Below are 17,437 nucleotides of genomic sequence, written 5' to 3' on the forward strand. Positions count from 1 at the left end.
TGCTCTTTCAGCCAGGACTCTGCATAAAATAAGTTACCTAGAGCCCCGCTTCCAGAGCACATTTCCTACTTTTTCCCTTCTACACTACACAACTAAATACAGACATGCACCCACCATGTCTTATATACTTTGGTCCTGCATACATGCACATTGCTTTTATGATTTTATGTATTTCTATGTAATATTGCTTGCCACATTGTAACCAATAAATATATATTTTTCACCTATATTCATCATTTGCAGTCCACATCACCCTCACTTCATCATTTGCATTCCCCATCACCCCCACATCATCATTTGCAGTCTCCATCACCCCCACATCATCATTTGCAGTTCGCATTACCCCCACTTCATCATTTGCAGTCCACATTATTTCATCATTTATAGTCCTCTATCCCCCCGTCACTTTATCTGCAGTCCCCGTTACTTCATCATTTGCAGCCCCCTATCCCCTTATCATTTCATCATGTTCAGCACCCCCTCAAACACACTTCATCTTGTGCAGTCTCATTCTCCCCACCTCACCCATTTAAAAAAAAAACAAAAAACTTTTTTTATACTTACCTCAGTCGTTCCCGGGGTGTCTAGTGTTTTCAGCAGTGAAGCAGCTAGAATGTATGGGCTATAGTCAGGACCTGAAAGGTGCCCATACATTCTAGCACATTCACTACCGAGATAGCTAGAACGTATGGGCTGTAGTCAGGACCTGAAATTAACCCATACATTCTAGCTACAGCCGAGCAGGAGCTGCACAGCCGACTAGGATAGACGGCCGTGCACATCCCCAAAAAGGCTCCCAGTCCCCAGTGCCGATGTGTGCGCCGCAGTGCACATTATTTTAGTGCACAATGGGGCCCGATCAGCAGAAGCACAAGAGCGGGGCCACGGTACTGTGGGCCCCTCTATGTGCTGCTGCTCACCAGCCCCATAAAGCAGTAAGTGCAGTAACGCCCTGATGGCGGCCCAGGTCACAACTCAGTTGTCAATTGATACGGTACCACGGGCTCCTTCCCTGTTCCTAACGCTAGGGATGCCCTTGCTTGCTTAATTCCCTGGGTTGCTTCTGAAGGTGAAAATGCAGAGGCTGCGAACTTTGCCTTACCTCCTGTATCTGCCCTCCGTTTGTACTCTTCCCCCATCCAGGCAAGAAGGGAGCAGCTGTGCATCGCAGTACACCAACCAGACTAACAAGGCAACATGAACAAGGGTAACTGAAAATACCAGGCATGCAAATATTTACTCACATATAACACATTTACAAACCCAAGCCACAGTCACCGATATATCCACAAAACTCCTTCTCAAATAACCACCAAACTCCTCTCCTCCCAGCCATGCAGCCTAAGCAAGGTCTGACTATGTGTTTCAGTCAGTACCACTACCCATATTATATAGGGGATAGGAGTGGCTAACCATGCTCAGCTGAGACACCCAGACTCCCAGAGCTCCCAACATGGCCGATTAACCCCTGAACTTAGGGTATCCCAGTGACAGGTTACTTTTGTAGGGACTGACTATCCTTTTAGAGTCTCTGTTTACACAGTTGAATATTTTTGGATTATTTTTCGTTCTTTGGTAATGAGTCCCTCTCTCAATCTTTTCTACCTCTAATTTTTTTACACAAATTATTTATTTAATATCTATTTCATTATTCTCTACAGTTTTTAATGTGTCATCACCAAACTGTTATTTTAGCACGCTAAGCTTTTTCTTATTTGTAATTTATTGTGCCCCTTACAGCTTGATTTAGCCACAGTTGTTTTTTTTCTATTTCTAACTTGTTTATTCTTATATGGTACATATTGTGCACATGACCTATTCAGGATGCTTTTAAAAGTTTACCACTTGCTTTGTGTTCTTTCACCATCAGCATCACCGTTAGTTTGATCCAATACCACTCATCAGTGCCCACTACAATTAATTTTTGTAATATAAATTCTATCTCCATTACAAACTTGACCCTTCTGAAAACATACCATGTTCAAAACTCCATGATTTAAAGCCGCCAAAACTAAGATGTGTTTCTTATTATTGTATGTAGTATAAGTGGTATAGATCATATTTTATGCTACATATATTATCAAATTCTATTTCTACAATTGTTGTTACTTTAATGCAGCATACTTTTATTACAAATGTGGGCATATTGTAATTGCAAATTGCATAAATAACTTTAAAAATTTTAAAGAAAGTCCTAAAAATCTTTTACTCTTAATTTTTATGACTTGATATTTTTGTGTTGTTTTAGCTTCACTTATGTATGCAAAACCACCTGTAATGATAACTCCAAATGACAAACAAACCTTCGAATTTATAGCAGGTGAGTAAACTATGCCATTACAATGGTTTATACAATTTTTGACTTTAACCCCTTTCTGACCTCGGACGGGATAGTACGTCCGAGGTCAGAAGCCCCTCTTTGATGCGGGCTCCGGCGGTGAGCCCGCATCAAAGTCGGGACATGTCAGCTGTTTTGAACAGCTGACATGTGCCCGCAATAGGCGCGGGCAGAATCGTTCAGAATCGCCCGATCTATCAATAAAAAAAAGCATTAACCTGATCGCTAAACAGCGTAGCGAGAAAAATATTTGAAACGCCAGAATTACGTTTTTTTGTTCGCCGCGACATTGCATTAAAATGCAATAACGGGCGATAAAAAAAAACGTATCTGCACCAAAATGCTATCATTAAAAACGCCAGCTCGGCACACAAAAAATAAGCCCTCAACCGACCCCAGATCATGAAAAATGGAGACGCTACGAGTATCGGAAAATGGCACAATTCTTTTTTTTTTTTTTTTTTAGCAAAGTTTGGAATTTTTTTTCACCACTTAGGTGAAAAATAACCTAGTCATGTTAGGTGTCTATGAACTCGTACTGACCTGAAGAATCATAATGGCAGGTCAGTTTTAGCATTTAGTGAACCTAGCAAAAAAGCCAAGCAAAAAACAAGTGTGGGATTGCACTTTTTTTGCAATTTCACCGCACTTGGAATTTTTTTCCCATTTTCTAGTACACAACATGGTAAAACCAATGATGTCGTTCAAAAGTACAACTCGTCCCGCAAAAAATAAGCCCTCACATGGCCAAATTGACGAAAAAATAAAAAAGTTATGGCTCTGGGACGGAGGGGAGTGAAAAACGAACATGGAAAAACGAAAAATCCCAAGGTCATGAAGGGGTTAAAGACTTTGGGTCCAATGCTTCAACACAGTCATTGTTCACACCGGTTTGATGAGGGCTGTGTTTTGAGTCAGATGCTCTTGATTCATGAAGAAGCGTAGACCTCTTCATGAATCAGGAGCTTTGGACGAGTGGTGTACACCTCCGTGTGGCACCGTGCCACATATCCTACTAATATCTGTAGTGTAGCGAACACCATCGCTTGTCATGAACTTGATAAACAATGGCCACTACGCCTTTCTTTCCCTGCAGCTCCACCTTTTTTGTTGGAGCTGGGAGAAACTGGCATGAGAATGCCAAGAGACAAAAGTAGGCATAACTCTGAGTTGCGCCTAAATTTTGTGACTTTTCAAAGCTTTTACACCAGAATTGAGATGTTACAGCTTTGATACATCGGGCCTTAAAGTTGACTGTCTAATTACAGTGCTTTGAAACCATTTAACCCTTAAAGTTGTGACCTACTTGAAGCATCTCTCTAAGCTTCACTTTGTATTTGGAGCATATTCCTATAGAATATGTACAAAAAGGATAAATGGCTATGCCAAAGGGGTTTTCCATCTCTGGAAAATGTTTGCATTCACATAAAATAGCGAAAAGAGTAATGATCGCATTACAAATCCCCTTTCTTTCTTACATTGATGCCTACATGGTCTCCAGTTGTTTTTGTCTGCTGTCCGCAAAGAAATAACGGTTCTCTTTTAAAATGTTTTAGTTTAAGGGGGTCGTTACTACTTTAAAAGTGTGTGGGATAAAAAAAAAAAAAAAAAAACATTCCGCTGTTTTCTTTATCTAATATTACATTTTGTATAAAAATCATAAATTTTTAAGTATGATAAATGTGAAATGATAAGACATCTGTAAACTGGGAAATACTTTCTCACACTAGAGTCTTGAAATACACATTGATCGTTCAGTCCAAATCATAGTATGATAAAGATTGGCATGAGGATAACATGATTAATGATGAACAGATTAATTCTGTGAATAGCTTTTTATGATTTATTGTAAAATCAGTCATTTGTATCCTATGTCTCCTATGTAGTAAAGTTGTTGATGTAACTTTGTCTTACGATAGCCATGACCAAAGCTGAAGACAGCAGGTAAAGGGTCAGACATGCTGCAAGAAATGGTGACAAATACATTCTAATGGGAAATTTATTGCAGTAATTTATCTCAAGGGATAACATTTCTGTATAATTTGTAGTTATTTCTTAATTTATTTTTAATTGGAATACCAAGTATAATTTTCATTGTCTGTTTGCTAGTAATTCTGTTCTTGCGTAGCCTGCTTATTAACATGTAGAGAAGAAATACAATCTTAATTTTACGTTAAAAGCTTAATAAGGAGTAGATACCCTAGAATCTACTCATTCATATGCTGTTAGGCAGAAATGAAGATCTGATTCCTATTTGCCCATATAGAATCATAGAATGAGTTGGAAGGGACCTCAAGGGTCATTAAGTTCAACCCCCTGTTCAGTGCAGTGAATGATTCAATAAACCATCTCAGACAGATGTCTGTACAGACTGTCATTGAAGGAGAACTCCCTGTCTCTCTTTGGAGCCTGTTCCACTCATTGATCACCCTCACTATCAAAATGTTTTTTTCTAAAATGTAATCTGTATCTTCTCCCTTTCAGATTCATTTCATTGCTTCACATGTTCCCATGTGCAAATGAGAATAATGATGTTCCCTCTACATTGAGACATCCTTTGAGATATTTGTCGACAGCTATTAAGTCTCCTCTTAGCCTTCTTTTTTGCAAGCTAAACATTCCCATATTCTTTAACCGCTCCACGTAGGACATACTTTGCAGTCCGCTCATCATGCTGATAGTTGCTCCAGTTTTTCAATGTATTTTTTAAAATGTGCTCAGAACTGGACACGGTATTCCAGATGAGGCCTGACCAAGGAGGAGTAGTGGGGAATAATTACTTCACGTGATATAATATGTCCTAGAACATGATATGTAATATATCCTAGAACTGTGTTTGCCCAGAGAAATGTTGTGTACCTCCTCTCCTGAATCAATAAACTGTTAATAAACCAGGTAAAATATTTATAAATGTATACCTCCGTATACCTCCCTCATTTATCATCTATAAGTAAAGGGGTGCTATATAAATAAATAATAATAATAATGGAGTGGATTAAGTTTCCACCAGTTATAAATTTATGACATATTCTACTGGAATGTCATAATTTCTAGAAAATCCTGTTTAATGAGCACAGGCTGCCCTTAGATACATTGTTCATAGCATTCATCCTAACCCTCTGAGCATGTTCTTTCAATACCCTATCCTTCTGTTCTTGAGGTGTCTAGACATAATAAAGGTGTCAGGCAGAGGCTTACGTTCTCCCTGCCCATACTGAAAAGACCATATAGAACACAGGAGTACTTGGCAGACCTGAACATTGATGTTTGAGGGAGATAAAAGTTTGTCAACAGCTATCTCGTGACCGGACACTTTTAGAGTTAGGCCGGAGTCACACTACTGTAGAATACGGGCGAGTGCTATGCGAGAAAACATCGCACAGCACTCAGACCAGTGTTATATGGGACAGCTCACATCACCGTATTTTTACTCAGGCGTATTCGACGTGCGTGTAAAATCGCAGCATGCTGCGCTTGTATGCCTACAACATCTGAGACTCACCAATGCAAGTCTATGGGTGCATGAAAAACTCGGACACCACAAAGACCATCCGTCTAGCTTGCGACAAATACGCACACGTTTTCCTAATTTCAGCCCATTGAGCCATTAAATTCAATGGAGAAAAGCAGTGAGAAATGTAAAGCCATACATATGTCATACGGATGTTATACGGATGCCATATGGATACATAGATGCGAGAAAATCGCATTATCATCCCATTGCAAACGCATTACACACGGATGACCATATGGAGAAAACTTGTGCGCTCTCTCGGCAGGGAGACTCGGACCGATTTTTCATACGTTAAGTGTGACTACAGCCTTAGAGTCCATATGTTTGCCAGGATTCTACCCTAGCATTCTTTTAAGAAAATCCTTTCTGACCCTGTACTGCTAATTGCGTTGACTGCCTCCTCCCACTTCATCTTGCATAACAGATATTCTTGCACGCATGAAATTTCCTGCTACTTACCACAGCTTTGTCAGACACAGCAGTGGCTTTGCGCAGAGATATTTCCATCTAATAATGTTTTGACATCTCACTAGCTTATTCCTTAACATTGATTGGTGGGGTTTTGATTTCAGAGACCATCGCTAATCCCATGAGACTACAGTTCCCTCTGGCATATCCATTGCATGGAGATGCTCCCGTCTACTCACTGTATAGAGGACTAAAGTACCGCTCTATTCAACTGTGATGCTTAGATGCTACTTCTTCAATATTTTTTTTTTGCCTTTTTGGCAATTGGTACAGTCCCATAGAATTATCTGGATCTTTATTCAGCTATTGACCAATTTTCTGTTAAAATAATTAAATAATAAAATCAGATATTACTTGCCCTCCTCAGATCCAACAGTGGTTCTTAACTGCTGTTCCTGTCTCTGTGTATTGACTACTGGCTGTAATGCCATCTATATGAGCAGAGCTGCTGAGCTTAGTGATTGGCTGCAGTGGTTGCATGCGCTGTAGTCATGTTGTCAGCGCTGCAGTCAATAGATTGAAACCTAGCAGCAGTGGAGAGCCTGTGCTGGATCTGAGGAGCATGAGTACTGACTGTTGGGGCTGGCGGAATGCACCAAATAAATATAAAGGTAGTAATAAGGTGCGTTCGCAGCCCAGGGTCCACCGTGCAGAGATGTAAACTGCTGATTGGTAATGGCAGACACTAAATGGCCATACAATACCGAACACACGGGTTAAATGTCACCCGGTGTGTACTTCAGTGAGCCGTTACTTCACAGGAACGCTAATAATATTTAACGCACGGAGTGCGCGCGGTGCCGCACTGGCGATCGCCACTAACTCATGCTAACTTGCGGATTTAGCGCAGAGAGTGCATGTGGCGTTGCACAGGCGAACGCCAAACTGACGCTAACTACTGTGGAGTGCGGACTGAGTGCACAGTGGGGTACTGTCAGGACTCTGAACATTTTTTTTACCTTTTTGTGCATTACTGCCCTTTTCCAAGATGGCGTCTTTGGTCTCATGTGCACTGTGTCTTCCTGCTATAAAACTCCGCCCCAGCCTTCAGTCTGTGCTAGAGTATTCTGCCTTGCATCCAGCTCCTGACCTCTGATTACTCCCTGGCTATACACCTGCTCCTCTGAACCTGTGTGGTGATCCTGCTACTCAGCTCTGAGTTCCTGCTGCATACACAAGTTTCCAGTAATCCTCCTTCATCTGCTGTTCGTGTTTACTTCCATCTGCATTTGCTGGACATGTAAGCTGTTTCTGCTTTGCAATAACCTGAGACTATTAACCAAGCCTCCCTGGTTGAGCTAAGATATGATTTGAACTGCCTAATAAGCATATCTATCTGTGCCTGGACTAAGACAAGGATTTATTCGTGTCAAGTATCCTCAAGAATAACTGTGCTTCATAGACTTTCTGCTTGATTGCATTTTCCTCTGAAGTTTCCTATAGACTGCTAAGCTGCGTTTATTATTTGCACCAAGTGTTGTGGACTTGAGTTTCTCTCTGCACCTGTTTGAATCACCGTGTGATAATATAGACTTTACCACTTATAAAATGGTGTCCTGTAGTTGTCTTGTTCCACGCAAAGAGTCTCCTGAGTTATCCCCTATATTTATTACAGGTACAGGCAATGCCACTAGTAGGCGCTGTCTGACTCCTATCACCCAATTCACATACACAACCAGAGGGAAGGAGATCATTAGGAGCTTTCACCTGAGACATACACGCTTGCACACACACATACCACGATTATAGGATAAACTAGCCCACAGCTGTGCGATCTTTTTATAGCCGCAGCCTTCCGGGACCTTGCTGATGGCCCAATCCGAGCTGCTTGAGAACCTGAGCATGTGACCTCCGACCACCAATGAGCGGTCGTCTCATGGGCATGCTCAGATGACTAATATCAAAATAAAAGGGGAGAAGCCAGCGCTGCTTGTGGTCAGAACGCAATACAAAAGTGCACATGCACATATTAATTTCTAACTGTATATCTAAATGAGACATTTAGCAAACAATTGATCAATTCTTTGAGCCACCCCGCCACGTCAAGGGATTCTCATAATGGGGCAGTCCTATTCTACGATTTTTATATTCGCCTGGCCATTACGGCCTCCTAAATGTGTTGGAAGCAAGACCACATTAATCCCACTTTACGTTTTTTATATTCGTTGTGCCATTATGGCCTCCTAAATGTATTAAAAGTGGGACCATATTGAATGCAAACTGTACCTGTAGCATTTCAGAATCACTCCCATGGCACCAAAAAGGGTATGCGCAGAAAAAGGTCGACCAGGTCCAAACATAGACATTTCAGATCTGACCTCCACACTGCCTGACCAGCACCACAGATAAAGAGTGAGACAGGCACAGGTGCACAAATCAAACAGAGCCTGGGGCAGGGCAGGGCAGGGCTGCTGTATGTGTGTACAGCAGCCTAGATCAATCACAATGAAAACAGAAAGAATGGCGTTCATGACCCAGCATGCACAGCAACAGTGGTGGTCAGCCACAAACCAATATCAAAATAAAAGGGCAGAAGCCAGCGCTGCTTGTGGTCAGAACGCAATACAAAAGTGCACATGCACATATTAATTTCTAACTGTATATCAAAATGAGACATTTAGCAACCAATTGATCAATTCTTTGAGCCACCCCACCACGCCAATGCATTCTCATAATGAGGCAGTTCTACTCTACGATTTTTATATTTGCTGTGCCATTACGGCCTCCTAAATGTGTTGGAAGCAAGACCACATTAATCCCACTTTATCCCACTGATCTAGGCTGCTGTACACACATACAGCAGCCCTGCCCTGGTGCTGGTCAGGCAGTGTGGAGGTCAGATCTGAAATGTCTGTTTGGACCTGGTTGACCTTTTTCTGCATGTATGGTGTACAGTAAAACTGGCAATGATTACAGTGCTTTGTTTTTGTTTTTTTCAGGAGGAGAATTGCACATTTCATGTGAAGTTTATTTTTCCTATGTAAATAATTCATTCAATGATATTGGGTGGACAATAAATGGGAAGAGTGAAGGAGACTTTACTGACCCCAGAATATATGTCAATGTAAGGTAAGACTGATTTTCTTGGGAGACAAGTTCATTTATGGCTAAGTTTAGATAAGCATATAAAAACTAGCTGTTTTGCAACTTGAAATATTTTATAAGTATCTGATCTGAACATCACCCATTCCAGCTGAGCTGTGAAGGGCCACAATTCTGGCATTTACAAGTCCCCCCCCCCATGGTGTGGATGCATGACGCACATCACAATGTCGCCTGAGGCCTGGTGAATAGGCCGCAGGTGAAAATACAATGTCAACGATGGTCGTGTACACGCCAGAGGTGCCAAGCCAGGGTGCTGGCTGAAGAAATTCACAAGACCATAGTACCTGCGTGGGTGCTGTACTAGTATCTGTGAATATATTTGCTCAGCTCTAATGACTAGATTTGTAATAATCTAAATTATATTTCTCAATTACAATTATTGAAATACAGTCATTAAAATGATAAATACATGTTTCTGCACATAGAGCCTTTATATGGTATTGTTAATGGGTTTTTATTGTTGATGCACATACTTCATAAGTGTAACCTTGGACAAATGCTCTGGGTGAGTCCTCTTCTTTCATGCTCTGCTGCATTTTCACTAAAAATTAGTAGCAAGTGCCTCATCTCCACAGTTACCAACCAAATAATTGCTATTTAAGGTGACTGTCAGCGCTGTCATTCACTTTGACATCTTGCTAGAAATTTCTGTAGGAAAATAATTTCTTAGAGAGAAATACGTTGTAAAAGGAACAACTATTCAGCTGTTCTGTATAGATAATGGACCCCCTGCTGTATAATACAGGAATAGAAAATCACCAAGAAGTGCTGTAACTACAACAGGAACACAAGGCTGCAGGTCGCAGAACTACAAAAACGTAGAGTAAATGGTATATTATTCTTTGATGGCAGCAGAACCTATTTTTGGAGAATAAGTAGAAGTTTTTAGCCTCTATTACATAACAAGAAAGGTCTCATCTATTTGAAAAGTAAGGTGTGCAGCGTGTGTTATTCTGTTGTATTCTGCTGCTGAAGAACCTCTTTTTGAATAGCGGAGGATCACTCTGTGTCTATTAATAAGTGGGCGGCACAGGAGCAGAAATTTCTTGCCAAAGTGATTTGGTACAAACTACTTCTGCAAGAAATGGTGCGTGAAGAGCAATAGTCATCTCCATGTAATCGGCAGGTTCTGACATCAGAATATAATGTTTCCACACATATTACATACAGACTTTGTTTTACGATTGAAGTAACACTTATGCCAGATTTAGTATGGGAGATCCAATTTCTGCAAAAGCCTTATTAAATCTTTTATGATTCAATGTTGTTAGCCAGAAATCCAGGGGTGTATATAATTTATCTAATTTAAGACTTTACCAAGATATCTCATAAATTCTAAGAGCTTGGTTGATGCAAAATAAAATATTTTGCAGGCAACAAGACCTTTTATCGGTTTACTGTCTTGTTTTGCAAATAACCTTGGAGTGAACTTGTTGCCACACGAGCATGTAAGAATGAATTTTCCTCCTGTCTGCACCATTATTAGTTAGGAAAAGAAATGATGCAGGGTTTTCTCATTTTCTTTAGCGTTACAGCAGATACGACCCTTCCTGGAGCCCAGACCGTAAAAAAGGAATTACGGATCAAAAACATTACACCAGATGAACTCAAGCACAACTATACCTGCACTGCAAAAAACACCTTGGGGGTAGTTTCCAGACAAGCTCTTGTTAAAGAGAAAGGTATTGAAGTATAAAACTATATGTATTATTATTGCTATCATTTCTATAGTATGCCTTAATGGCCATGTCTAGAAAAATACACTTCAGGTTGTACTTGAGACAGGTCTCTGTGCACTCCAATACGGAGGGGGTTCTTGGAACTCTAGTCAAACTGATCTGGATTTTTTTATATGGATGCCAGCGAACCTATTTTTTTCTTTTTGGTAAATTTGGATTGTGTAAACCAACTAGTTTAATCGTACATTTAGCACGTGTAAACTCTTGAAATGAGATGACTACCTCTTGAAGCTCATCAAGAGAATGCAAAGAGTGTGCAAAGCAGTCATCAAAGCAAAAGGTGGGTACTTTGAAGAACCTAGAATATAAGACATATTTTCAGTTGTTTCACACTTTTGTTAAGTATATAATTCCACATGTGTTAATTATTAGTTTTGATGCCTTCAGTGTGAATGTACAATTTTCATAGTCATGAAAATACTGAAAAATCTTTAAATGAGAAGGTGTGTCCAAACTTTTGGTCTGTACTGTGTATGTATATATATATATATATATATATATATATATATATATATATATATATATATATATATCCAGTGAGGCTGGTTTCACACTTGCGTTTTGATCTGCAGCGTTTTATTAAAAAAAACGCATGCGTTTTTTTTCCTATGTTTAACATTAAAAACGCATGCGTTGTTTTGCCGCGTTTAACAACGCATGCGTTTTTTTGCTGCATGCGTCCATTTGCAGAAATGCAACATGTAGTAATTTCTAGAGGCGTTTTTTTGCGTTTTTAAGCACATGCGTTTGCTTGCGTTAAAAACGCATGCGTTTTTATAGAAAAAAACAAGAATACACACTGACAAGCCACCCCCACCATCAAGGTGATAAAGGGATCCTAACCCTAACCCTGACAAGCCACCCCCCACCATCAAGGTGATAAAGGGATCCTAACCCTGACAAGCCACCCCCCACCATCAAGGTGATAAAGGGATCCAAACCCTAACCCTAACAAGCCACCCCCCATCATCAAGGTGATGAAGGGATCCAAACCCTACCCCTAACCCTGACAAGCCACCCCCCACCATCAAGGTGATAAAGGGATCCTAACCCTACCCCTAACCCTAACCCTAGGGATCCATAGGAATTGGCTATTATGTTGACCTGGTGACCAGGACATTCTTCTAATAAAAAGCTTTGTTCAGTGTGGACACCCCAAGATATACTGTATTGCTATAGAGTACTAAAAATATAAACTCGTAGAGTATTGACTGTCATAGTGTTAGGGTTAGGGTTTGGATCCCTTTATCACCTTGATGGTGGGGGGTGGCTTGTCAGGGTTAGGGGTAGGGTTAGGGTTAGGGTTTGGATCCCTTTATCACCTTGATGGTGGGGGTTGGCTTATCAGTGACCTGGTGACCAGGACATTCTTCTAATAAAAAGCTACCCCTAACCCTAGGGATCCAAACCCTACCCCTAACACTAACCCTAGGGATCCTAACCCTAACCCTAGCTATTTCTATTTATAGTGGGTTTTCTAGTTGATTTTGATGATTGGCAGCTGTTACACACTTCTCAGCATACGTTTCAAAAATGCAAATGCATGAAAAAACGCATGTAAACGCGTCAAAACGCCACGGTTTTTTTTACCCAATGCAAAGACGCATGCGTCAAAAAAACGCAGCATTTTACCTCGTTTACATGCATTTTTTCACCACATGCGTTTTTTTTAAAAACGCTGCAAATCAAAACGCAAGTGTGAAACCAGCCTTAGTTCATAACATTTACAAACAATATTAATGTTTTAACTCAGGAAGAGTTCAGAAATCAATATTTTGTGGAATAACCATGATTTTTAATCACAGCTTTCATGCGTTTTAGCATGCTTTCCAGCAGTCTTTCACACTGCTTTTGGGTGACCTTATGCCACTCCTGGTACAAAAATGTAAGCAGTTCTTCTTTCTTTGATGGCTTGTGACTATCCATCTTCCTCTTGATTACATTCCAGAGGTTTTCAATGAGGTTCAGGTCTGGAGATTGGGCTGGCTATGACAGAGATTTGATGTTGTGGTCCTTCATCCACGCCTTGATTGACCTAGCTGGGTGGCATCGCGCATTGTCTTGCTGGAAAAACCAGTCCTCAGAGTTGGGCAACATTGCCTGAGCAGAAGGAATCAACTGTTTTTCCAGGATAACCTTGTATGCTGCTTGATTCACACGTCCTTCGCAAAGAACAACCTGCCCAATTCCAGCCTTGCTGAAGCATCCCCAGATCATCACCGATCTACCACTAAATTTCACAGTGCGTGCAAGACACTTTGGCTTGTATGCCTCTCCAGGTCTCCGTCTAACCATTAGACGACCAGGTGTTGGGCAAAGCTGAAAATTAGACTCATCAGAGAAGATTACCTTACTCTAGTCATCTATGGTCCAATCCTTATGGTCTTTGGCAAATTTCAGCCTGGCTCTCCTTTCCGTCTCATTGATGAAAGGCTTTTTTCTAGCTTTACATGACTTGAGTCCTGCCTCTAGGAGCCTGTTACGAACTATTCTTGCCGTGCACTTCACCCCAGCTGCCATTTGCCATTCCCTTTGTAGGTCACTTGATGTCATCCTGCGGTTGCTGAGTGACATTCAAATAAGATGACGGTCATCCCGGTCAGTGGAGAGTATTTTTTGCCCCCTGCCAGTTTTTAGCTTCGTTGTCCCCAATGTCTGCTGCTTGACCTTGTTGTAATGGACTGCCGTCTTAGAAATTATAAGGATGGAGGCAACATGACTCACTGTGTCCCTCTGCTGGTAAAACCAGAACTGAGCCCTTCTTGTCCTCACTCAAGACTTTTCTTTTCAATTCCTTTGTCAAGTTTAAAAGTAATTTTTTCCATTCTTCTTACTTTTGGGATATTACTAGCACTTGTTTTGCCATCCAGCTTGTCCTATTGCGAGAGGATTGTGAACACCACAGCAGTGTTTTTTTTATACTTTCCTTCGTTAAATAAGATTTGGTTCAGGTGATCACCTAATCAGAAGCACATTAAGTAGAATGAGGTGTACTTTGGTTGGAATTTAACTGACACCAGAATGGAATGGCTGTCAGACATGAAGAGAAGCTGATTTTTATAAAACTGCGGTGGTCTCTTAATTTTTGCCAGAGCAAAAAGGAGTTGAGGCAGCACACCAGACTGTAGTAATAAAGTGCTCTTTAATAGCCCATGCGTCAACGTCTCGGTCCCAAGTGTGGACCTTTCTGAAACCTCAAGGGCCACACTTGGGACCGAATTGTCGCCGCATGGGCTATTAAAGAGCACTTTATTACTACAGGTTGGTGTGCTGCCTCAACTCCTTTTTGATATTATATACAAAGACTGGTATGTACCTGTGAGGTACACATATAAAAGTACTATGGGTGCAGGGCCTCTCAGCAAGGCTTGAAAAAAGGCTTGTTGTAGCCAAAACGTCGCCACGCCACCATGGCTATTAAAGTCCCTGTTGTATTTTTGAAGATACCGGAGTGCAGCCTCTTTTATCTGAATATATATATATATATATATATATATATATATATATATATATATATATATATAATGTATATACACTGTGCGCAGAATTATTAGACAAGTTGTATTTTGATCACATGACTCTTTTTATACATGTTGTCCTACTCCAAGCTGTTTGGGCTTGAGAGCCAACTACCAACTAAGTAAATCAGGTGATGTGCATATCTGTAATGAGGAGGGGTGTTGTCTAATGACATCAAAACCCTATATAAGGTGTGCTTAATTATTAGGCAACTTCCTTTCCTTTGGCAAAATGGGTCAGAAGAGAGATTTGACGGGCTCTGAAAAGTCCAAAATTGTGAGATGTCTTGCAAAGGGATGCAGCAGTCTTGAAATTGCCAAACTTTTGAAGCGTGTTCACCGAACAATCAAGCATTTCATGGCAAATAGCCAACAGGGTCTCAAGAAGCGTGTTGGGCAAAAAAGGCGCAAAATAACTGCCCATGAAATGAGGAAAATCAAGCGTGAAGCTGCCAAGATGCCATTTGCCACCAGTTTTGCCATATTTCAGAGCTGCAACGTTACTGGAGTAACAAAAAGCACAAGGCTGAAAAACGACCACCTTTGAACAAGAAACATAAGATAAAATGTCAAGACTGGGCCAAAAAATAAATTAAAACTGATTTTTCAAAGGTTTTATAGACTTATGAAATTAGAGTGACTCTTGATGGGCCAGATGGATGGGCCAGATGGATGGGCCAGAGGCTGGATCAGTAAAGGGCAGAGAGCTCCACTCCGACTCAGACGCCATAAAGGTGGAGGTGGGGTACTGGTATGGGCTGGTATCATCAAAGATGAACTTGTGGGACCTTTTCGGGTTGAGGATGGAGTGAAGCTCAACTCCCAGACCTACTGCCAGTTTCTGGAAGACAACTTCTTCAAGCAGTGGTACAGGAAGAAGTCGGTATTGTTCAAGAAAAACATTATTTTCATGCAGGATAATGCTCCATCACATGCATCCAACTACTCCACAGCGTGGCTGGCCAGTATAGGTCTCAAAGAAGAAAAAATAATGACATGGCCCCCTTGTTCACCTGATCTGAACCCCATAGAGAAACTGTGGTCCCTCATAATATGTGAGATCTACAGGGAGGGAAAACAGTACACCTCTCGGAACAGTGTCTGGGAGGCTGTGGTGGCTGCTGCATGCAATGTTGATCGTAAACAGATCAAGCAACTGACAGAATCTATGGATGGAAGGCTGTTGAGTGTCATCATAAAGGAAGGTGTCTATATTGGTCACTAATTTTTTGGGGTTTTGTTTTTGCATGTCAGAAATATTTATTTCTAAATGTTGTGCAGTGATATTGGTTTACCTGGTGAAAATAAACAAGTGAGATGGGAATATATTTGGTTTTTATTAAGTTGCCTAATAATTCTGCACAGTAATAGTTACCTGCACAAACAGGTATCCTCCTAAGATAGCAAAATCTAAAAAACCCCACTCCAGCTTCCAAAAATATTATGCTTTGATATTCGAGTCTTTTGGGTTGATTGAGAACATAGCTGTTGATCAACAATAAAAATAATCCTCTAAAATACAACTTGCCTAATAATTCTGCACACAGTGTGTGTGTGTGTGTGTATATATATATATATATATATATATATATATATATATATATATTTATTTATTTACAGTGCCTTGAAAAGTATTCATACCCCGTGGACATTTCCACCTTTTTTTAATGTTATACACACCAGCCCTATATGTATTTTATTTGGATTTCTATGATATACCAACACAAAGTAGCAAGTATTTGTGAACTAGAAGAGAAATTATACATGGTTTTCTAAATGTTTTAAAAATATAAATCTAGAAAATATGACGTGCATTTGTATTCAGCCCCAGTCAATACTTTGTAGATCTACCTTTTTCTGCAATTACTGCTGCATATCTTTTGGGGTATGTCTCTACTAGTTTTGCACATTTAGAGGCTGGAATTTTTGCCCATTCTTCTTTGGAAACTAGCTCTAGCTCAGTGAGATTGGATGGAGAGTGTCTGTGAACAAAAATGTTCATATCTTGGCACAGATTCGCAATGGGATTTAGGTCTAGACTTTAACTTGGATATTCACACATGTGAATGTTATTTGCTTTAAACCATTCCATTGTAGCTTTGGCAGTATGTTTAGGGTCGTTGTTTTGCCGGAAGATGAACTTTTGACCCAGTTTCATGTCTTTTCCTGCCTCTAACAGGTTTGCCTCTATGATAATAAATAATAATAATAATAATCTTTATTTTTATATAGCGCTAACATATTCCGCAGTGCTTTACAGTTTGCACACATTATCATCGCTGTCCCCAATGGGGCTCACAATCTTAGATCCCTATCAGTATGTCTTTGGAGTGTGGGAGGATACCAGAGTAACCGGAGGAAACCCACGCAAACACGGGGAGAAACATACAAACTCCTTGCAGATGTCCTTGGTGGGATTTGAACCCAGGACCCCTGCGCTGCAAGGCTGCAGTGCTATCCACTGAGCCACCGTGCTGCCCTGTATTTAATTCCATCTATCTTACCATCAACAGTTACCAGCTTTTCTGTCCCTGCTGAAGATTAGCATCACCACAGCATGATGCTGTCACCATCATGTTTGACAACGGGGATGGTGTTTTCAGAGTGATATGCAGTGTCTGTTTTCCACCACACATAGTGTTTTGCACTTAGACCAAAAAGTTCTACTTTGGTCTCATCTGACCAAAGCACCTTCTTCCACATGCTAGATGTGTCCCAGTCATGGCTTTTTGCCAACTGCAAACCAGACTTCTTA

The 17,437-nt window shown here is 40.6% G+C and overlaps 1 protein-coding gene across 3 annotated transcripts in view; it reads left to right on the plus strand.

Annotated features, from left to right (window-relative positions):
- IL1RAP (interleukin 1 receptor accessory protein) overlaps positions 1-17,437 on the plus strand; it is a 379,294-nt gene that overhangs the window by 328,360 nt on the left and 33,497 nt on the right. For all 3 annotated transcript variants that reach the window (XM_077290301.1, XM_077290303.1, XM_077290302.1), the window contains exons 6-8: positions 2,249-2,320; positions 9,260-9,389; positions 10,953-11,107. In XM_077290301.1, coding sequence (XP_077146416.1) covers positions 2,249-2,320; positions 9,260-9,389; positions 10,953-11,107 — 357 coding nt within the window. The remainder of the gene's footprint in view (positions 1-2,248; positions 2,321-9,259; positions 9,390-10,952; positions 11,108-17,437) is intronic.

Source organism: Ranitomeya variabilis, chromosome 2 (genome assembly GCF_051348905.1).
Source record: "Ranitomeya variabilis isolate aRanVar5 chromosome 2, aRanVar5.hap1, whole genome shotgun sequence".
NCBI lineage: Eukaryota > Metazoa > Chordata > Amphibia > Anura > Dendrobatidae > Ranitomeya > Ranitomeya variabilis.